This window comes from Mucor velutinosus (genome assembly GCF_035048745.1).
Source record: "Mucor velutinosus strain NIH1002 chromosome Unknown tig00001561, whole genome shotgun sequence".
NCBI classification, from domain to species: Eukaryota; Fungi; Mucoromycota; class Mucoromycetes; order Mucorales; family Mucoraceae; genus Mucor; species Mucor velutinosus.
In genome coordinates this window covers 626,649-649,163 of record NW_027041903.1, presented here as the reverse complement: position 1 = coordinate 649,163, position 22,515 = coordinate 626,649, and the positions used below count along the sequence as shown (strand labels likewise).

General features: G+C 39.3%; 9 protein-coding genes across 9 annotated transcripts; 7 read left to right on the top strand and 2 right to left on the bottom strand.

Annotated features, from left to right (window-relative positions):
• Positions 1 to 2,068: 2,068 nt before the first annotated feature.
• Positions 2,069 to 2,296, top strand: ATC70_008352 (uncharacterized protein; the record flags this gene model as incomplete). Its single annotated transcript, XM_064827603.1, has 1 exon — positions 2,069 to 2,296. One exon carries the CDS (start codon positions 2,069 to 2,071, stop codon positions 2,294 to 2,296), a length of 228 nt encoding a protein of 75 aa, XP_064686887.1.
• A 2,973-nt stretch (positions 2,297 to 5,269) lies between these two features.
• On the bottom strand, positions 5,270 to 6,646 carry ATC70_008351 (uncharacterized protein; the record flags this gene model as incomplete). The annotated part of the gene is made up of 7 exons (XM_064827602.1): positions 5,270 to 5,306; positions 5,376 to 5,435; positions 5,506 to 5,577; positions 5,639 to 5,911; positions 5,990 to 6,124; positions 6,180 to 6,491; positions 6,552 to 6,646. The coding sequence occupies 7 exons, from the start codon at positions 6,644 to 6,646 to the stop codon at positions 5,270 to 5,272; spliced, it is 984 nt and encodes a 327-aa protein (XP_064686886.1).
• A 192-nt stretch (positions 6,647 to 6,838) lies between these two features.
• ATC70_008350 (Eukaryotic translation initiation factor 3 subunit K (eIF3k) (eIF-3 p25)) lies at positions 6,839 to 8,833 on the top strand (the record flags this gene model as incomplete). The annotated part of the gene is made up of 3 exons (XM_064827601.1): positions 6,839 to 7,292; positions 7,361 to 7,471; positions 7,533 to 8,833. The coding sequence occupies 3 exons, from the start codon at positions 6,839 to 6,841 to the stop codon at positions 8,831 to 8,833; spliced, it is 1,866 nt and encodes a 621-aa protein (XP_064686885.1).
• Positions 8,834 to 8,945: 112 nt separating this feature from the next.
• ATC70_008349 (uncharacterized protein) lies at positions 8,946 to 9,554 on the top strand (the record flags this gene model as incomplete). The annotated part of the gene is made up of 2 exons (XM_064827600.1): positions 8,946 to 9,160; positions 9,248 to 9,554. The coding sequence occupies 2 exons, from the start codon at positions 8,946 to 8,948 to the stop codon at positions 9,552 to 9,554; spliced, it is 522 nt and encodes a 173-aa protein (XP_064686884.1).
• Positions 9,555 to 9,951: 397 nt separating this feature from the next.
• BEM3_3 (Rho GTPase activating protein) lies at positions 9,952 to 12,520 on the top strand (the record flags this gene model as incomplete). Its single annotated transcript, XM_064827599.1, has 4 exons — positions 9,952 to 10,112; positions 10,182 to 10,315; positions 10,369 to 10,468; positions 10,531 to 12,520. The coding sequence occupies 4 exons, from the start codon at positions 9,952 to 9,954 to the stop codon at positions 12,518 to 12,520; spliced, it is 2,385 nt and encodes a 794-aa protein (XP_064686883.1).
• Positions 12,521 to 14,882: 2,362 nt separating this feature from the next.
• ATC70_008347 (uncharacterized protein) lies at positions 14,883 to 15,290 on the bottom strand (the record flags this gene model as incomplete). Its single annotated transcript, XM_064827598.1, has 1 exon — positions 14,883 to 15,290. The coding sequence occupies one exon, from the start codon at positions 15,288 to 15,290 to the stop codon at positions 14,883 to 14,885; it is 408 nt and encodes a 135-aa protein (XP_064686882.1).
• Positions 15,291 to 17,974: 2,684 nt separating this feature from the next.
• Positions 17,975 to 19,173, top strand: ATC70_008346 (uncharacterized protein; the record flags this gene model as incomplete). Its single annotated transcript, XM_064827597.1, has 6 exons — positions 17,975 to 18,046; positions 18,101 to 18,136; positions 18,196 to 18,339; positions 18,400 to 18,487; positions 18,548 to 18,633; positions 18,697 to 19,173. The coding sequence occupies 6 exons, from the start codon at positions 17,975 to 17,977 to the stop codon at positions 19,171 to 19,173; spliced, it is 903 nt and encodes a 300-aa protein (XP_064686881.1).
• Positions 19,174 to 20,058: 885 nt separating this feature from the next.
• ATC70_008345 (uncharacterized protein) lies at positions 20,059 to 20,511 on the top strand (the record flags this gene model as incomplete). The annotated part of the gene is made up of 2 exons (XM_064827596.1): positions 20,059 to 20,291; positions 20,346 to 20,511. 2 exons carry the CDS (start codon positions 20,059 to 20,061, stop codon positions 20,509 to 20,511), a joined length of 399 nt encoding a protein of 132 aa, XP_064686880.1.
• Positions 20,512 to 20,571: 60 nt separating this feature from the next.
• ATC70_008344 (uncharacterized protein) lies at positions 20,572 to 22,014 on the top strand (the record flags this gene model as incomplete). The annotated part of the gene is made up of 6 exons (XM_064827595.1): positions 20,572 to 21,117; positions 21,235 to 21,376; positions 21,436 to 21,499; positions 21,558 to 21,652; positions 21,716 to 21,806; positions 21,867 to 22,014. 6 exons carry the CDS (start codon positions 20,572 to 20,574, stop codon positions 22,012 to 22,014), a joined length of 1,086 nt encoding a protein of 361 aa, XP_064686879.1.
• Positions 22,015 to 22,515: the final 501 nt, after the last annotated feature.

The window sequence follows — 22,515 nt, the reverse complement described above, 5'->3', positions numbered from 1 at the left end:
TTGCACAACACAGACATATCTACCCATCAAAAATAATTTAATCTTTATAGACAGTTGTAGCCCTTCTGGCACAACACGGGTGGTTTATGAGCTTTCACGTAGCACATCTTCGTTAACTGGTTCAAGGCTTCTACACTTATCCAGTATTCAGGATTATTAAGGCTTTATTGCTTTGGCATTTTCAAATAACTATAAACACATTCGAGATTTACATTAGTTTTAACCCTCATTCAATCGAAATAACATGATAAATATATTCAGTTTTAATTATATTTCTTCTCCCTATATTATTCTTAACGCATTTTTTTTCTCGCTAAATTTGGCTGTACGAACATGCTACTTTCAAAACTCTGATGTAAATAGTCTAAGATATGATTGTGGATGGTGGCGTAAATTTTATGACAAAAGATACTTTTATACATGTGAAATCGTTGATATAAAGCAAAAGTTAGCAACCCATTACATTGAGACATGTTGGAAAATACTGATAAACAACGCATGCTTGGCGGCGGGGCATCTGTTACTAAGTCCTCCTGGTCCTTAAAGTAGTATTTGTTTAGAATAACGAAATATAGACAGAGTAAATACAATTAGAACTGAATATATTTATTATGTTATTCCAAGATTGAATAGGGATCAAAACTAGTGTAGATATCAAAGGTATTTATAGTTATTTGACAGTGCCGCAGAAATAGGACCTTGATCTTGAATGCGGGATAATTGTATAAGCCTTGAACCAGTAACGAGGATGTGCTGCATCAGAACTCATGAACCACCAGTCAAGGATAAACAACAAAGATGATCCAGGATAGAATGTTCCTCCTAATAGCTTTGACGGAAGAACATTTGTCGGAATTGAAACCCACTTCCAGGGACAAAAGGCCATAGGCTACCACTCTCTAGGAACCAGGATATAGATTAGCCATTTGATGGCACCACTCATGTTCCTTCGTGCTGCTTGAATAAAGACCTCTCACTTCTACTATGCATCTCAGCTCATTCTCAGATCCTCTTATGTAATAAACGACGCCTAATACATTTGCCTCTCAGAGATGATCTATATCCTCAACAGATTGCACCTTATTTTATAGTTTTAAACAAAAAACGACATAAATTGGATCTATTTGATACTCTTTTTATTACAAATACAAAATTATAATACATGACAGATCAATCGGAAATCAACTAGTTGTAGCCCATCGTTGTTTCAACCCCTGAGCCAATCAGATTGCTCGAAAACTCCGCTGACCTAAAAAAAAATTGCGAGAGTTTCCCCCTGTTTTGATGTGAGGCAAAATTTTAAGCGCCGCTATAATAGCAATATAGCCGCTGCTATCATCAAACTTCCCCCAAGTGCTAGAGCATGCCTTACTTACACCACCTAGCTTTAGATTCTGGCGTTGAGGCTCTCAATCATCACTAAAGTAAGTAGCGATAACCAAGTGGAGGCGGCCTATCTACCTCCTAACCTCGGATAGAGTCTTGTTGAGCTTCAGGGATAGGCACATCCACACAACGTAAAAAAGGTATGCTTCAGAGAAACATAAAAATAATAAAGGAAAGCATAAAAGAACATACTACTATAGGAGTATAGTAGTACATGGGCAAAAAATGGATACTCACCACACAACGTGAGTCAAAGAAAAGTATAACAAACACAACATCAGAGATGCTCAAAAGAGCTCGTTGTTGCAACAAAATTGCATACATGAGCAAAGTGCATGGTAATAGTCGAATGTAAAGTAACGCAAACACACAAAACTGCAAAAGCAATGGTGGTATAAGTTTGCACTGCAACATAATGACTAACGTTGTCTCATGTGAAGCCACAGAGGCAACGTAACCAGCGAAAGAAGAAGAAAGCGCAACAAAGTAAATATCATGATAAAATGCATTATCACGAGAAAGGAAGCAATAATACAAACGTTCAAAGAAGCTTTATATCATTCCGACCAGAAGAAAGAAGATACTTACCACTTACCACCACCACAGATAGACCAGAGGATACGCAATCACCGGATATAGACCAGAGGATACGCAATCACCGGATATAGACCAGAGAAAAAGCATGCACCAGACACAGTACACCAGAGAAGACCATATTAGCAACAGCAGCAGCAACACCAGCACCATGGAAAAACCAGAGACCAAACGACACCAGAGACCAGACAAAGACCAAACAACAAGCAACACCAGCAGAGACCAGACAAAGACCAAGAAGCAGACAGCAGAGACAGCAGAAAAGGAATGGCAGCAGCACCCACGTCAAACAGGCAAAAAAATTATCAAAACCTAACAAACAAATTCAGCTAGTACTGATTCTACGTCTTCCAGTGCTCGTTTATTGAATGGTACCTATTATATCCCTCTTCAAAAAGGCAGTGTCAAGTTCTTTTAGCAATACAAGGCAGTGTGATCAGAAGTTGGAGTGTTATTATCATTCGAACGGTTTCCAAACCAACATGGTTTGATACTAAACGCATTTTGCAAAAGGAAAAAAAAACCAGGGATATGGAAAAATGAGAGGGCGCCCTATCCGACGTCACGGCTAGTAAATATGGCCTCAGTCTTCTGCCACAGCAGCTGTTGCTGCGGCACTCAAATTTGGATTTGTGCAGTTGTCATTTTTGTTTTCAAATTTGACTTGATCTGACATCCTTTAAACGTTTTTGCTAAATTTGACTATGAAAATTGTCATTGTTATACTTTACTTTCTATTGCGTTTATAAAGAGTCATTAAAGGTGCATCGAATGATGCTGGTTACATTTAGTTTTTATACTGAAAATAATGAGCAGTTTTCAAAAATATGAAAACAGGTTTTCTGTGAATATGTCAAATTTTAGCATATATAAGCCTCATAGAAATGGTTTCCACTGTTGCATTCCATCTTTACGATCAATTTGATCTGATATGTATTATAAAAAAAGTGTTCATTTTTGAGGTGAAAAACGCGATCGTTTGATTTTCAAGAATTTTCCCTTGCTAATACGCATGAAAAACATGCGAATTTTCATGGATTTGCAATGACCCAAAGAAATTTGAGATAAAGCATCAGGAAGGAAAGCGTGGTCAAAGGGAGGCGTGTGGTACTGATCCAAGCCCTCAAAACGCTTTGTGGCATGAGTTATTCGTGCTTGAAAATGACTAGATTTGAACAGAGTTCGACCTAAAACGAAGGGGGTAGTCGGTTGCATTGCCAGAATAATAAGTCAATTACGCTTGCGGAATACATCCACTATAATCTGCATTCCGACAGTTCATCCAGTTACCAGATTTAGATATAAACTATATGTACACTGGATTAGATGTACGATACCGATCTATACTATAAGAAGATATGGACTTCAGATACGCTAGTACTATAAGATTCATACTATATAAGATATAGGCTATAGATGGCACCACGGACATGGATGGCGATATAGACTTATACTTGTATTCCTGCATAGACTACGGATGTTTACCATATCTGGATAAGCACCAAGATTAATGCAATATGAGCTTGTTGCTTCAGATGTGCACTTTATGATCCACGCTATAAGACACATGCTTATATCCGTGATACTAGCTACAGATACTTTATGTACTACAGACTTGTACTATATATGAGACATGCTATAGACATGCATACGATATGCTATAGACATGCCATATATCCAGATACATGCTAAAGATGTATGCTTAGCGATATACACTCAGATATGTACTATTAATATAGACTAAGAAGACTGTACCTATCGGATACATGCTACTAGATCGATATTAATTATCCTTATAGAAAGAATAGATTAGAATACTTTGGATGAGTGTCTAATTATTCATCCAGGCAAAGCTAAATCATGATTAGTTTGCTGGAGTTGTCTTTTAGCATGATTAGACATTAGTTGATCTGAGTTGACTTATTTGTCAATCTAATTAATAGAACTTTTATCCATTGTTATAGTATATAAGAAGGATCATCTACCTGGCCAGTAGAGAGACTTCACTTTACTTTAAACCTATAAGTTGACAAAAAAACATACCTTTATCAAGTTGACTTTACTGTTTTTTTTATTCTTTTTTTCCGTGAATTTTAGTCTATAAAGCCTTAAATTCTACAGTAGCGACTGAAAATCCGTCCATATGTATAGCAACCCTTCCAAGCGGATATATAATAACCCTAATATAAAGGTTCTAGCATTAACATAGAGCTTGGAATAGCTGTTCTACCTTTTTCGTAAAATGCGCAGCACAGCTTTAAACCTTTGCCATTCTACAACGAAGCAAGTTATCACCAAGCGGTTTTGAGTACAGCATTTTCCAGCATCTGACCCATCAATCTATTACGCGTAATTATTCGTAATCAGCAGGTTTTTTTTTATGAAGCTCATTACCCAAAGTTGGCTTATTTCGAAAACCTTCTATTTCTTAACAGCAAACCCATCCAATCTAAAATCCAATTACACTATCGTTTTTCTCGCTTCAAATGGGTATAGGAACATGCTATTTTCAATGCGAAATTCAAAATCGAATTCAAAATCGAATTCAAAATCGAATTCAAAATCGAATTCAAAAGAGAAAAGGGGAAGAAATAGAGAAAAAAATTGAGAGCGATGGTTCCAAGGTATAGACGCTTCTTTCCTTTGTCGTAAATAAACAAGTCATCCTGTGCTCACTGCGAAAGTTGATAATCTTTGGTTCCTGGATCATGTGGTACTATGGACGATGGTGAAGAGATCAAAGACGGGCTTCTTTAACAAATCTCATTATATGAAAATATGCCTTGTCTTCAACAGCATCTACTGCACATGCTGAATTCATATATGTTGCGCATCCATGGCATTGATGTCTTTGTTATGTCAAAATACAATGTAAAATTGAATCTGCCAAAGAATTACACTTTTATTGAGAATGCATCCCAAGGATGCATTTATATACTTTTTCATTATGCTAGGGTTTACAGCATGATGATGAACTATAATACAAATAGGTTTACTATCTACCCAACAATTGATTTGTAAATCATGATTAGCATGATTTACCTAAAGGACATAAGAATAGCCTAAAACCTTTAGTGTGAGACCTTGCTATGACATTTGATATAACAGTCTTAACGAAACGTGTCTTCCCAACAATTGTACAACTTGTATAGCAGCAGATGCATTGTAGTATTAAACGAAAAGAAGAATGATGTTTATTTGGCATAATTACAATTAGAAGAACTGTGTTGTGGTATAAAGATTAACTTTTTGTAAATGTTATAAAATAATGATAAGCAGACAAGGAGTACTAGTTCCATCTAGGGTGATGTGAATGCCCTAAATCACTAGGCATGTTACAAAACAAGAAAGGTAAGTCAAATGCATCACCGTGTTTTCACCCGTACAACACTTACACACGTTTGTGCTCCTCTATGGCAAAGTCTTCATCGTTATCAGATAGCAGAGAATGATGTCTACATGTTGCCAGCCGCCGCTTTATGTTAGTGTAACCTGTAGACCATTCTGCATGGATTAAATACCAACCGTTTCAATGTTTGTTGATTGCTGGAATGATCATCTCTACTGTTGTATATCCCACTGTGATTGCTGCTGCTACTATGCCAAAGAAGAGCCTTCAGTCGCACTGTACACAGGTATCCTCCGTTTACAATCCTACCTTTCAGCTATTAGCACAGGACCATCTGAATCGTCATCCAAAGTCTGATCGTCGTCGTTGGAGTCATCTTCATCGTTGTCGCCATCTGAATCATCCAACACAATGACATTGCCTGTTCGTCTTGGTTTTTGTAGTGCGGCAGCAGCTTGTTTGGTGGCAGCAGATCCAGCTTCAGCGAGTTGAAGTTTGATTTTCAGCCGTTCAATCTTTTTTTCCATATGTAAATTGCTTCTTTCTAGTTGGGAAGACTTCCTAACAGCATCATCACGTTCTCTACAATCGAAAAAAATTGCAATTAGATTTTAATGTGGCTGTCAACAAAAAGAAATGCAATCAATTTGTGAGATTTACGTATGAGCTTTTCTTAATCTACTCTGCATAGCCCTATTCTGTACAAGCAAGTCTTCTTTAGAGTATGACTCTAAACTCTGAAAAAATGCTCTAGAAGTGGGGCTATTCATGAGATCATCCAACTCTGCTACTCTGCTATAACAGTCAACATATCATTTTGCAAAGGGAGAACCGGATATTAGAGGTTTACCTTCGTATCTGTTTCATGTATCGAATTGCTTTGGTGGCTCCACGAAGGTCTGATGCCATTTCTTGCGACTTGACCTTTTCATCCAAGAGCTCTTGTCTGGTCAAATTGTAACGCTGTTGAACCGTCTCTTTCTCTTGCCTAAGTTGAAGTACTTCTAGTTGTAACACTTGCGCTTGCTCGGATGTATCTGCGTGGGCGATTTGCATTTGTTCGTCATCGCTGGATAGGTATAGTGGAGAAATGATCTTTTGTTGCGTGCAGGCTTTTTTACACAGTGGGCAATTGCGATGTTCACGGATCCAAGGTTGAAGGCTGTGTGAATACGGATTCTTTAGACATCATTTCAAATGTTTGATCTTTTGGGATACTCACCAGCTTTTATGATATACATGGCCACAGGGTATGGCGGCTGGATGATCCCCACCTGCTATGAGAGGCTGTAAGCAGATAATGCATTGAAAGGGCATAGTTTGATTGGAATTGAGGGAAGGTTTTGTTCAAGAAGAGAGGAGAGAATTAAATGGGATTGCACACACCAGCCTTTGTCCTCTTCAGAGGACAGTCCATTGTGACTCTATGAAACAGGTAAAATTTTCCAGATTCAAAAGTTTCCCTTCCCCTATGGAACCTGATCCATTTTTCACCTCTTTCGCATAAGCATGTCCAACAAAAATCAACAGGCCGAGAAGGTGGTCAAAGGAGGAAAGAGCGATGCGATTGCACAAAAGAATACCATCGTCAATCTTCTCAATCGATCCATCAAATTCAGAAAATCAAGATATGTGGACCAGAAATTGGAACTCTTTAAAAAAAAATTTGCACCGGTCAATGGTGTTTCTGGAGTAGTGCATGCGACATCAGCATATGACAATATCAGCAGTGGAGCAGGGGCAGAGAACGTGGCGGATAAAGTGGATGCCAATGGGTTTACCAGACCTTCCAAGGTGCTGTTTTCCAAGGACAAGTTGAATTCGGAATGGAATGACATTCATCCCGTTGGATCTGGTCTGAAAGATCTGGGGCAACTGTCCTCTCTCAATGCTGTATTGCAAGTATTGACCTATACACCTGCCTTAGCCAATTACATGCTGAATAGAACGCACAGTGCTAATTGTAAGTCTCGGCTAATAGTTGATCTATGCTATACCTTAGCAGCAATTGAACATGTTGTGCAATCATAGGTACGATTCAAGATTACTGTTTTGTTTGCGCTGTGGAAGAGCATATTAGAACAGCCCTCAAGGGATCACCTTACGCACTTCAGCCTCGAGTGTTTGTTGGCAAATTGAAAAGTAGGTCGTTTTGAATTGATCTTTTCGATCGGATTCGCTCATTTATTCTATTGCTTGGTAGAAATGCAACATGGATCTTCCAACAAGGACGCTTTTGACGTGTGGAAATATTTCATGGAGCAAATGCAATCATTTTTATTATCTGAAAAGAGATCCAAGGACAAGCTCGTACAAGAAACGACAGCATTATACCAGATTTTTGGAGGTTATATTCAGAAGAAATTAGAATGTCCCTCATGCAACAAGTTTGACAACGTGTACGACTCCTTTTTGGATCTTAGTTTGGATCTAACGCAATGTAGCACAGTCGAGAGATGTTTGACCAAGCACTTCAAACAGCAAATAACAGCTTCTAGAGAATGCGCCAGTTGTCAACATGAAGGAGGACAAAAGGGGACACACAGTATATACAAATCGCCAATGACATTGGCGCTTCAGCTAAAGCGATTCAACACAGATGCTGATACAACAAAGATCAACAAGTTTGTGAAATTTGAGGAATCTATGGATATCAAACGAGTGATTACAGCGAACGAAACTGTCAATACAAAGTACAACTTGTATGCTGCCATTGTGCATACTGGACAAACAATCAACGATGGACATTATATGGCATATGTCAAGAGTTCCAACGGTATCTGGTATTGCATGGACAACGAAAACGTACAAGTGGTCAGTGTGAAGCGACTTTTAGAGGAAAAGCCATACATGCTGTTCTACAACATGTCTCCTCCTGCGGTTGCTAAGCGACCCAAGACATCTGCTGATAAAGCAAAGACACAACAGCAAGAGATCACAGTGGAAACCGAGATCAAGGACACGCTCAAGGACGACTACGAGGAAACCCAACAAGAGATAGACGAGGATGTCATTATGCCTCAAATAGATAATCGAGAAGAAGAAAAAGAATTAGAGGCTCTACGACTAAAACAAGCGATGGAAGAGGTGTCTGTCAAGGAAAAGGTGGAGAATACAGCTGCTATTGTCGTGGAGCACAATGCCAATATGAAAACCAAGCGAGAGAAGCTGGGAGCACTCATTGAAAAGGAAAGCGCACAGAGTAAAAGTGCTGAGGTTAAGGGAGCCTTGTTGGCCAAGACACCGAACAATCAATTTCAAGATGACATTGGTACCTGGGAAGAGGATGCTGTTGCTGGCACTCATGCAGACAAGAGAAATCAAGTGCTCAAGCAGATCAAACCCAAGCGAAAGAGAGTGGACATGTACGATCTCGACTATGATCGTGGTAAGGTGAAGAAGGTCAAGAATAAGCAGCAGGACGATAAGTTTAGCAAGCCTAATCTTTTCCAAATCACGGCTGATATGAAGCAAAGCAAGAAATCAAAAAAGCATCATAAATAAACGCTTCTTCTATGAGCTCATTTTCGTAAAGTGCAACATCAATGCTGTTTAATGTTTGTTTTCATTTCTACTTTGATCATAAAACCTTTCGTCTTTCTATATAGTCTTTACCATGAGTGAAGCAACTCACCACGCGGGCGATGCTCTGCTGAGACAGTGTGTAGGAGCATTGGATCGCTTGTACTCTTGCACTAGTAATAGAGATCACTTAACCATATTGAACACCGCCGTGGAAAAGCTGCTCCAAGATCAATTCAAGAATTTCGAGTCCTTCAGGGCTGAATTATCTTGCATGAATGACCCTTTGTTAAGCACACTGAAATCAAGGTAAACATCGCTCATAAATAGCCTACTTAACAATGTGAATTGATGCTTTTTTCATCTGTAATCTTGATTGCTATCCAACTATACTAGCAACAAAGCAGGGATGGTCATTTTCAACGAGGAAGAAGAAGAAGAAGAGAGGGCAAGATTAGGGGCAGAGGGAGTAGAAAGAGAAAAGGCAGAAGAAGTGAATCAGGCGACATCTAGTACAGATGGAATAGCTCCTACTCAGGCAACATCAAGCACACCCGATACCCTCACAAGCACATGTGTGGATGCTGCCGTACAATTGGAACCTACTACTGCCACTACAAATGTCTTTGAGATGCCAGCTCCAATGGATGGTTTGCCAAATGTGATAACAAACGGTCCTTTGACAGAAGCTATTGTCCAATAAATACTAAGTAAAATGGTCAATCCAGATTGAACCTGTTGCTTGATAATAAAGGCATATAATGAACGAGCGTTTTGATCAAGCAGCCATTGAAGCATGTGGGATTCTTTATGATTGATCGGCTTGACTCTCATTTCGAAACACAGTGACTCACTTTACTACGGCAAATGATAGAATTTAACCCAACTACAAACTAAAGTCTGTCAACTTTATCCATTACAAAATACATAGTAGATATCAAAAGGAGATTTCTCATCCATTAGAATCATATCTTTTGTATTTCGTTCTTTTTCTTCACTCATCAATCAGCCAGAAACGGAAGAAAGGCATCTCATATACGCATTCAGTCTCGATCAAATCCACATTCAGTTAAACCCTCTTTTTCCACCCCCAATAATTCATGTCTTTTACTCAATACGATCATAATACAACAGATACAGAACACGAATTTATAAACCAAAGCGACAACAACGACAATACTACTCAAATAACCCATGATGATTCATCTCTATTCAGAAAAGGAAAGAAGAAATTGCATCGCCTGCCAGAAGTGGACCCAAAGTAAAAAAAAAAAAAAAAAATAGACTACGTAAATGAAATAACCATCTATTGACACAAAGACCACTTTAGTAAGCCTTGCTTTGTACATCAACTCTCGGTAGAGCTCATCACCCACATTTTCTCCAGACTGGATCCAGCTAGTTTGGCTACTGTAGCCAAGGTCTGCACCTATTGGAGACACATTGTTATGGACGACAGTTGCTGTAAGCATATTTATCTCCAGCAGTAATGCCATATTTACCAACACTGTTCATAGGGAGAGATGCCTTTGTATCTTACTTTGGAGGTTTGCCATTCAAAAGACTTTCAGTGGAAAGTTGGAAGACAGAGTACATTCTACGAACGCATCTAGTCAGGTATATAATCAACCTCATTCATGGAGGACCAGAAAACTGATCTGTTGCTTTTTCTCCAACAGAAAATGGACAAAAGGCCGTGGCAATGTCATGACATTTAACCCCAAGATTGGGTCTCTTGAAGCTATGCAAGTTGATTTCGACGACACCACCATGTTGGTAGCCAGTACAGAGCACGGCGTAGCAGCAAAATGCAACCCCATGACTGGAAAGGTATCTCATCGACACTTGCTGTACAGCACAAACGAAAGCGTTCGTCTGCAATTGACAGCTGTCAAAATGGATAAGGATCGTGTCTTGTGGGGATTTGGTCCTGGATTCATCACACTATCCACTCGCACGAAATCTGCCGGTCGTCTCAAAGTGTTTTCTGAATTCCATCAAGGATCTGTGCGCATCTTGTCGCTGCCACAGCATGTTCAGGATATTGTGCTGAGTGGTGCTGAGGACGGCACTGTCAAGATTTGGGATGTCACAACCACCTCTTGTGCTTGGACTCTATTACCTGCTTCTGCGTCTGCTCGTGTGCCCACCTGCTTGGAAGTAACGGCAGATCATCGTATCATCATTGGCTATGATGATGGCTCGATGGTTGTTTGGCATGTCAACTTGAATCATCTGGTGCAACTGAGTCGAAACCGACACCAAGAGGACTTTGAGGAGAAGAGGGCTATCTTTAAAAAGAAATTACAAGACGAGAAAGTGGTCTTGAATGCGCCTACGAGTGATTCGCGCTTGAGCGTGACATGTGCAATCTACGATGTCGATTCAAATATGTTGGTCGTTGCTTATCAGGGTCATCCAGATGCCTTGAAATACTGCACCAACACAGGCAGTGTTGTTGGCACCTTTAGCTATGGACATGTAGCAGGTTCGTCGGTCACTTGCATGAAATGGGACACGTCTCCTATCTCCACCACACTGTCATTGGAATCCGCGTTGAAGCCTCGACCTGCGACTGCAAAAAGAAAAGGCGGTGGCATCATTGATTTATCGGCATCCGCATCTTCATCGCCAGCAAGTAAATCAGGCCAATCTTCTGGACAAGGCACCCCATTATCAGTATCATCTGTCAAGACAACTCGCTTACTTGTCACTGGGGACGATATGGGACGCATCTGCTTATGGAATGGCGATGATGTAAACAAGGAGGGTTATTCAATCAAACCGATTCGTATCCTCGATGGTCATTTGGTTGGTATCAGCGCCATTTACATCGACGCTTGCAAGATTGTTACTGGCAGTGATGACGGTTGGATTTACATGTGGGATCCTTTGACTGGCGCCAACATCAACACGCTCGGAAACAAGATACCCAAGCATGCACCTGTCGATCGCTCAGATATGAGTGTGATGCGCGTCAAAAACCTCTGGTGCAACGATTATCAGGGTGTAGCGACCATTGGACATCAAGTCAAGACATGGGATTTTTCTCCTGGCAAACAGTTCTTGAGTAGACGTGCATTGAAACAAAAGGGAGGAAGATCTGGCAACACTGTGGTCAGAGACAGAATTCGTTATGAAATTGGTCGCGAAGTCAAGGAATCAATCAGTAAACTAGAATCCGAGAAACTGGAGCGAGAATTGGAGGCAAAAGAAATCAACAAGCTTTCACTGGGTGGGTTGTCTGACGAAGAAATGCTGGCTTATGCAATGATGCTTTCAGAGCAAGAGACAGCAAATACGACGACAACGACATCTCCACGCAACACATCTGATTTCATCGACGAGGATGATGAGGAGTTCATGAAGGCGGTGATCGCAAGTTTGGAACAACCTACCTTTGATCAAGCAGCGGTGTCTGATGAGAGCTCGAGTAGTAATCAGGGTGCAAGCAACTCTATCAGTGCTGCTGTTAGTAATGGTAACTCATCTTATCTCAACAGCCAAAGTGGCGTTGCTAATGACGATGATGATTACCATCAATGGCCCACAATAGCAGACTCTGTTGCAATACCGTCATCAACTCCTCAGCAACAACAACAACAACAAGAAGAGGACCTGGATGAAGAATTACGCTATATATTGGAATTGAGTAAAACGGATAAATAGTTTTAATGCATACAGCTCGAAAGAAATAAAAAAATTACCTTTACAATGTATAAAACGAAAGCCATCTACACTTGCTAATTATCAGCGAGAACCTTGCTCTATCCTGTTGTTATTCGATTGTTTTATGAGCTTTCAAAAGCATTAATCACCTCCACAATGGCCTTTGCTGGCCAAAAATATTTTAATCACCGAACTGAACATTTCCTCTCCAAATGGCAAAATTGTGTTCTAAAAACGAACTCGATTCTCTATTTGGGGAATTTTACTATAGACACTGTGATAATCATCCAATACCTCCTTAAGCTTTCCTCAAGTGCTTTTCAGGACGCATCCAACGGTGCTAAGTTATAAAGGTGTTTTAATTGAATATATCGAGTAATCTTGGAAAATATGAAATGAGGTTTTAGGCCAAAGATTCAAGATTTCACATATGAAAGTTTTACAAACAAACTTTCGATGAAAACCATGAGGTACCCCTCGGGGGGTGGCTAACGTACCAACAAAAAATTTCCTTTTTTTCTTAACGTACCAACAAAATATTAAAGCTCATAAATGCACACCCTGTCCGGCAGTGCTGTAGCAGCGCTTGCTTTGTCTGCTATTTTTTTCCTTGGGTTAACGTACCAATAAATTGTCTCTAGACATTGATAGACTTGCAAACTTCTCGTATTGCAAGTAATATGAATACAAGACGATGAATGACAAAAATGCAAGTTTCTGGTTCCTATTAAGTATAAATTTGTCAATATAGGCTTTCAGTTTGAGTTGTGGTGTAATTTATTGATTTACATTACTGAGGAATAGTTGTAAATTTGTGCAGTCCAGAGAATGATTTCGAGCTTTACCAAAATTAATATGCCTCCTATTCAAATTAGAAGTTGCACAGATTACAGAACTGCCCTCTTAAAGAATTTCAGCTATCTATCCACCAAGATGCGATTCACGCTGTGTAAATAAAAGCTGTAAAGCAAAAACATTATAAATTTTGACAGCTTTCAAGCCTTCATATATTGACATGTAGACCTTTCTGAGCCACCGGAATAACGCCAAACAATTGTACTTGAGTAGTAGTAACGTCCTGACACCTTTGCTCAGCTTTTTGGGGATCCAAAAAAACATAGCCAAAAATCGACCAAAAAGCATGAGGGGTACCTCATGGCTTTCATCAAAAATCAAACGATCGCATTTTTGACCTTAATAACGAAAACTTTTACTATGGTATATCTTGAATCAAAACGTTTCTATCGATCCAGCGTAACCCCTGAAATCATCTTTGTGGGGCTTTGATATGTAAAATTTCGATTTTTTGGCCAGAAACCTCTTTTCATATTTTCACAAGTTACTCAATAAGTTTATTCAAAACATCTATCTTACTTGGTACCATTGGATGCGTTTTGAAAAGCGCTCCAAGAAAGCTTAAAGAAGCAGAGGATGATTATCATATTTTACTTAGTCGAATCTGCAAAAAAATAAATCAATCGAGTCGAAAACCATCAATATTTGGCCAATCTGGAACAGACTATAAACCTGGGTTTGAATTGATTTTGGCTGGTGTGGCTGGCAGGCAAATTCAATGCCTTTTTCATAAGTACAGTAATAGATGCTTTTGAAGCGTATGGAAAGTAGATGGCAAGTCATAGCACTATCATTAACATGCTATTTTTCTTGCATTATATATTTAATAGCGTCAGTCTATCAAAATGCTTGTTAGATGAGCTTCTTTCCTGTTTGAAGCTTTGAAAGCGTCTATGGACCATAAATTTATTACGTTACGATGAGCCTTTTGACTCTTTGGGCGGTTTCCTGAACTAAGCTTCGCTTTGCTGGAACCCAACCTACGTTTAGGTGGTTCGCGCTGCCGCGGGCCATTGGCCAACACTGCAAAGTTAATAATAACTAAAATGTTAGATGAAACTTGATTGCTGATTGACAGTAATTTAATATAAAATCTCAAATCATATTAGGGTTGTAAAAGCGTCCATGGACTATAAATTTATTATGTTATGATGTGGTATATGCTTAAAGTTATATATATGGTAGGTATGGCAGAGATAATTACAAAATCATTGTCATTGACCATTTAGTGTTCTTGGCTCAATGGGTGAATGGAAGGAGGGATATCTACAATAGAAGATGTGTCAAGAATGGGCGAAAGCTGATGTGGCTGATAGTGATGAAGGTCTGTTGTTGATGATACTCCCTGAGCAGCAGCAGATGCGCCATTGGCATTATCTGATTCACTCTTTCTAATGCTACAACGTATAAGAAACCAGTGAAAAGCAGAAGCCAATCGAGGATGTTTGTATGGTACCAAGATGCGATGATCAGAATAAGGATCAGGTATGATGTTATTTTGGTGAAATTAACTCCGAGAAGACCTGTCGAGAACTTCAAATGCAGTGCTGGATGTGGATAGAGGTGATGAAGGCGCTGTTGGGCTTTGGTTTGTTTCACTGCGATGGACACGGGAGTAGACTGAGGCTGGTACGCTCAGACGTCTCATAGAAGCCGTGCTGAAAGGTGCGCTGCTGTCGTGACTGGAGCGGTTACCCTTGCTTTCCAAGTCAACATTAATGAATTCGTTATCGGTGGTTTCCATTGACAGCTGAGTTGTAGCTGTTGTTTGACTTTTGTAATAAGTGACAGAAGGCTTGTGATATGTTGGGGTAGACGAGGAAGAAGGCGAGGCAGAGGGTGTGATAGAGATAGAAGAGGATTGGCTGTTGGCACCCTTTTTATGACATGTATTATTCAGGGACAAGATTTCCATTTGGCCACTGCTGTATTTTCGGATCTGACTGAAATTATCGACATACTTTTCCTTGCAGAGACTTTACTTTTCAGAAATATAGCGCGTCATTGCTGGATCACTAAAGAAGACAATCGATACAAAGAAGCCTTGTAGGCACCTGAAGACAGCGTCCGTTAGCGAGAAACTAAAGCTAGGCACTCCGTCGAGGGGATTGTTCAAGTAAATTTGAATGATGAACCCCCCCCCCCCAGATATTGCTAATAAAAGGAACTACATATATGTAAGTGACAGGAGCTAAATTTTGCATGAATATTAGACAAACTGTATGCATACGTTACCGAGAGGATACAGTATACATCTGGATATCACTCGCATAAAGATGTTGGATTGCGCTTTGATACGTTGCTCAACATTGGATTGGGCTGATTCGGCTGTTTGTGACATGGAGGCTATATGGATCCACTTTCCAATCAAGGTATGGTGTTCGTATGTTAATTTGACGAGTGCAATGATAGAACAAATAATGGCAGTGATAACAGAGAAAAACAAGAAGCCATAAAACCACATCTATATAAAAATAATGAGCTGTCAAGTTTTCATCTTTTTTCAGCAAGAATAACTTACCCACAGCAGACTGCTGTGGCCCAGGAACTGATAGTAATATATGAAATAGTAGCATTTAAGGTCGGTGCGAGTCGATAAAACATCATCCGATGACTCTACGATGAGAATGGCGATGGCGATCAAGCCGTATACAAAGGCACTTGGGCAGTAAATGTGCTCCAGTCATTTCGCTGATGTGCCTACATTGCAAACAAAGACAAGCACCAAATTGATGCCTACCAAGGCAAGAAAGACAGCACTCATCATCCTTGTAAACATGGCCACAATAGCACTTGCTCTACAGACGTATGTATCACCGTACATTAGGACAATAGCAATGTCAAAGACTGAATTGATGAGATTCATTATGCTTGCCATGAACACACATCGCAATAACACTTGGTTGGCTTTGTCGGGATGTGACGCTCGCAGATGAAGATAGCAAATGGAGAGGATGAGCGAAGAAAGCATAGACATGGCTGACGTTGCACAGTATGCTTTCAACAGTTTGATGTATTGCTGCAGGTCGTAAATGTAGTCAGATCTAGTTACAAGATTTTGTATCGATTGATCAGTTGGAAGCATTAAGGGCTATTGTTTCTTTTGAGAAGGTTCAAATAAGAAAGTGAATGATACCAGGGAAAATAGAGCGCCATTTTATATATAGGCATAAATCATCTCCTTTGAAAAAAAAATAAAAGCTTAAAAATGGAAGGATAGATAGAAAGCTTGGTTTAGATGTATTTTACAGTGTTACAAGAAAGCGGGCAATTTCTTTAGCACTCAGGATACGTATGTGTCATTGTACTTTCCAGATTTTGTACATGCGCATTGATGGACCCTTCTTTCCACAAAACTTTTAAAGCACGGCATAGTCTAATTCATCCATTAACTCGCCATTTGACTAGTCTAGTTTCATTCCCTGGATAGAATACTTGCTAAAAATGTTCCATTTTCGATTTTTTTTTTCCAAACATTTACAGAAATAAACCTATTTTTTAACAAGAAAATATCCTTTGCATGCTTTGGTTAGAGATATAAAGTCAGTTGGTATATTGAAAACGTTAGTTTTGAGGGATTTGCCATGTATTACCAAGATATTTAGAGTACTTTACAGCAGCTATATTGCGCCACCATCTGTCATTTCAAAGACTCTGAAATGTCAAAATGTGGCACACGTTAAGGCGTGATGAGAAAACGTCTTGATTGCGTAAAATGAAACCCGCTATCTTTTGATCGATTTCTTATATTTGTGCTGATATCCGAAAGCTATGTTCCTTGAATGCTATTCTGGTGAATTGCCATGACTCCATTTTAAACATTCCGGGTTTTATTCTAATACTGATGGCAATGCTCGGGTTTGCTTTCTCCCTCTTTTGTTATTTGCAAGAGAAATGTTATGGCTCTAATTTCCTTCAGATCACAAAATTATAAAGACATTGTGTGTATGTATACACCGTTTGACGTATATCCTTCCTTTATTTTCTAAATATGCTTTCTCTTATCATATATTGTATACTTAAATCAAAATGTGTACCGAATCTTCGTTCTAGGCAGTTACCCTGTTTGGCTACATATCCGGTTCTGTGGATATTGAATGGAAATTCTAACGCCTTCTCTTTTCCGCTGAGTTGTCTACAAGAAATACAGTGATGTAGCCATGAAACATATTTTGTGGTGCGATGCTGATGCGTTTAAGCGCTTAGATTATGCTGTGCTTGATCTCATCTTTTGCTAGTGCTAAATTAGGAGTGCCATCTTGCCCAAATCAGATCATATCGACCTTTCAATGTCAAGCCACAGAAATAGCCACCACAACAATCACTAACATCAGTAAGATGTATGAAAGTTTGAAGCATTCTAGACCTATGCTAAGCATCTTTTTAAGTCTACCAAGCCATAATCGAGGTTGGCGTGACCTAGGCTGTAAATGATGGTATTTTCTCCACTTGTAACTTTTTCTCGGGTATTTGAGAATCATTCTATCCATTATGTGAGCGTTTGCCACCCACAAATCCAATCAAATGACATTCTTCAAGTTCGCCAGCTCAAAATCTTTTTATTCTCTCATCCCTTTTTTGTTTGTTTAACACAAAGCAATGCTAAACCAAGTCGTTCTTCCAGCGTATATATACCACCTCATTCTCACACATGCCTATTCAACAGAAAAAGTACTACAGTTCATGTAAAATCATACAATAGCATGGCTGACAACATTTTACTAGGAAGAGATTATCGGCATGCTGATAGGATGCTGGGAGGTAGTTGGTCAAACATGCGCAATGGCCAGGAAAAAACAAAAGCTAATATTCAGATGTAGACTGCGTCTAGCAACAATCCATACCAAAAAACAAAATCAGTAGCCCATGTAAAGTACATTTCCTTCCTGACTCGATCTGATAAGCGCAAAGACAGAGTGGAAATAGCACCCGAAAGTTTGCATCTAGCAGCTCTCGAGGCAGAGGCAAGTTGTTGTGAAGATGCTGGATCCCTGCTGTGTGATATTGATTGTGTTTATATACAGGAATTTGGCAAGAAGATTGGCAAGCCTATGATGGTCATTGGCTGGTACCATAGTCATCCGCATATCACAGTGTTTCCTTCGCATGTTGGTGAGTTGCTTGAGCAAGTAGTGCATAAAGGCCAACACCTTATTGACTTTGACAGCCTAGATCTAAGAACGCAACTATCTCAACAATTGATGGATGACAAATTCTTTGGGATCATCGTTTCCTGCTTTGACTCGCATAATGACAATGTAATGTGAGGTGTATATTTGGTATGCACACTGAAATGACTAAAATACATCGGCAATTGACAGACTGAGAAACTCCAAATAACATGTTTCCAATCAGCACAAGACAACCAGCGACTCAATATACCACTTTTAATAGAGCCTAGTTTAGACACGGACAGCGACGTTAGAGAGCTTTTATTGAAGCTTCCAGAGCACATGTACGAGGAATACAAAAAGGAATTTACAGCGTCTAACGAATGTATCAAGTATGATTTGAGATCCATCAAGAACATTGATACCTCCAGTTTACCGAATACCATGACCCAATTATACAATGCAGGTGTCTATGGCCAATTATTGACTAGCTTAGTTGATAATATGATTATTCCAACAACGCATATATTGGACCTGAAGGCATTGGAATTGACTAAAGAGATTGAAGACCTCAAGAAATTCAAGCAGGCATTGTCGCTATCCACCAGTAATGCGTCCTTAGCTACTCCGTCGCCCAAACCACACAGATTACAGAAAATAGACAATTACCTGATTGAATTGGAATAAATGTAAATTTATCATGCATCTGCATCCTTTTCTATCTTTTTTTTATTTTTCTTCATTATTCTGTCTTTATCAAAAGAAGGATGGCATTCATAAGTGAGGAGGAAAAGCTATTAAAACAGAACAGATATTTTAATATTGCGTGGAAAGTGTCATTTGATGCATACTTTACATCTGCAAACAAACCCTGAAAGTAACTTCTTTTATAGGAAGGCAGCCGGCCAAAGACGGTTCACAGGAGCCTACAATATCAAGCAGAGACTAGGGCGTGATATCATCTTGACATATGACACTAGCAAGCTATGGTATGTGTATGCACATACAGTCATCCTTTTCAAATGCATGCACTTATACAGTATATACTGTCTACAAGTCAATTGATTCAAGATAACGAAGAGGCCCTCAATTTCAAGACTAAAGCACAGTTACTCTATGGGGCTTCCAAAATAATGAGACAACAGTGCTACTTCTTATATGGTATATATATATATATGCATTACACATATCATTCATATTATATGAATGCATCTTACACACGAGCAAAATAGATGACTCGGCCAAGCTTTGGAGTGAATTGAAATCTGATATGCTCAACCCCACACTGTCTTCCTTTATTGATATGGACAGGGCCATTCCAAAGCAAGTATCATGTAGCGGTTTATTTTTTGAACCATATGTGTTGATACAGTGTCATTAGATTCGGTGCTATTACGTTATCTGATGCGGACACCTTGTTGCAGTTTCAAACATCTAAAGAGGCTCCTTTATTCTCATCATTGGTATGTACGGTATATGCAACACGGGAGTCTGTTTCATTCACTCATTGGGCCTGCCGTCTACATGTAGTTTGACTTTGCATTCAACCGCCAAATCAATCATCATCCTATCATGGACGACTCTTCTGTCGTCTTGAGGGTAGAAAACTCTCGCAATACAGGTCTGAGTTCGCTCGACTTGCTCGAAAGCTCTGCTTTCCAACATTCATTGAATGATTCATTGATGCAACAACAACAACAACAACAACAGCAGGAAAGGGAACAAGGAGGCTTGCAACAGCAAGCGTATGTATATGATAATATTGATATTGGAGTCATGGGCCATGATATGATGGATTATGACTTGTAAGGCACGAGCGCTTGATTTGAATATGCACTTGTCATTCATATGTTTTCTAGTGATGAGCAAAAGCCGCAGCAAGATATTAGTGCTATATTAAATGGTCCTTCAGCAAGGCAGCCAGAAGCACAGGATGACAGTGTATTTGATTTTCCTCTTGTTGCTGCAGACATGCAATTGCGACAGCATCCTCAATGCATTTCTCCTTTAAACCAGGCAATTTAACGCTTTTATTAAACATTAAATCACAAGCTCTCTTTCTAACAAAACTTACCCTTATTCTAGATGTCCCCGCTCATTACCCCTCCCCACATTGCAGCAGAAGCAGCTGCTGCAGCAGGTTACCATGGTCTTGGTTCTATTCGCAATTTAAGTAGACCCCCATTATTCATACAAGAAGAAGAAGAAGAAAAGGAGGAGGAGGAGGAGGAGGAGGAGGAAGACAACTTGAGCACTTGTTCAGTTTCAACCAGTCATTTGAGCACATTACTGCCAATTGAAGCAATCACCAAAAACCAAGCAGCACACTCCAGAGCAAAACGCATGAAACGTATGGTGGTGGAAAACACAATGCTTTCTTATGCAACCGACTATACCATAGATGACATTGTAGCGCGCACACCTATCCGAATTGATGTACCAAATGTGCACAAACAGACAGAAAACCAGAGGTTGACATGCATTCGACTCAATCTTCGCTATCCTTCTATCGTATTCAACGCGATTTATCACAAGGGCGTCTTATCAACTGAGCAAGGAGTAGGAAGACAACAGCAGCAGCAGAATCAAGCGTTGGCATTTTTTAATAGAAATCAATTTTTTACTGACCAGGTAATGTATGAATTGCATAAACTTACCTTGGTTTCGTTTAAATTACAGGAATTGCCCTAATTTGGGAATATGTGCATGGTGCACGTTTATTGATTAAAATCTCATTTGGGTCGATAGATTGAACAATCAAGGCGCTACAGCCATTACCGCGTTCGCAATACAAGTGGGTCTACCTCATCTCAATCCAATGTTCCTGGCATTCGACGTTTATCCCATCAAGCTCCAAGCAGCGGTGGTGTTTCGATCCGTTCCAATTCAGGTACCGCCACTTGTGATTATACCATCTGAGCAGTGCAATATAACCAATGTGATATGTAGATGTACATAATACTCCTGAGATGCACAATCTTGACCTTGATGAAGATATGGAATTAGAGCGTGTGTAAATATATACATTTATATCGATTTGAAAATGTAGGAGATTTACAGGTAGTATACAGGCAGGAGGAAAATACGAGTATCTGGCAGCAACAGCATCAGTTTCAAACTATGGATGATGATGTGATGGACTATGGAGGGGATAACATTGATTTCGGTGAGTATATTCTAGTCAACTTGGATGCAATGTATTTCAAATTGATGTAATACATGATACTAGATACAGATTTGAATGTTGGTTTCAGTGATGATCTTTTACAACAAGAACAACAGCAACAGGCCCAAGAAGAGGAGATGCACGAATTTATGGGGTAAGTATGCAAATAGCTGATTTCTTGATTTGAAACTAATGAATTCTCAAGACACATCAGACAATTGCCCAACCCATTCTTCTTTAATGAGCAATTCCAGCTTGCGCACTCTTCCTCATTGATGGTCGCTAAATCATTCACCAACATCCTCGGTAGGTTATATTTCCCTTTCTTTTTCTTTTGTTTGTGTGTATTCCATATGCAGTAACCGTGGATTTGCCTCCTTGCGTGTTCAATTTGGGTTTTATTGGGTCCTCCTTTAAAAAAATGCTTATTTTCAACATTAGAGTTAGCCTCAAAAAGTCAGATTCGTGTCTCTCAAACAGAGCCCTATGCACCAATTGAGGTTTCTTATTTGTTTTAGTATATCGATGTCCCTCGAATAGGAAAACTGTAATGTAACAGAATGCCTATGACTTTCTTCTAGTACTGAATTTGTTTATTGATTAGATGAACAAAACTCGCTTCTTTATATTTTAAGATATGTGATGCTATATATTAATTGTAAAAGAGAAAAATAAATTGCACATATAAAGATGTTTGTTTGCTGTAGTACACGAATGTTCCAGATGGTAAATAAAGGGGCAGAAGGGGCAACTTTTTAGGGCGATTTTGATATAAAGAGAAATGTATATATTTATATGAAAGAGTAGAAGAATAGTAATGTATAAAAAAGAAGCATAACTGTATAGAGAATATCGGCGAGAAT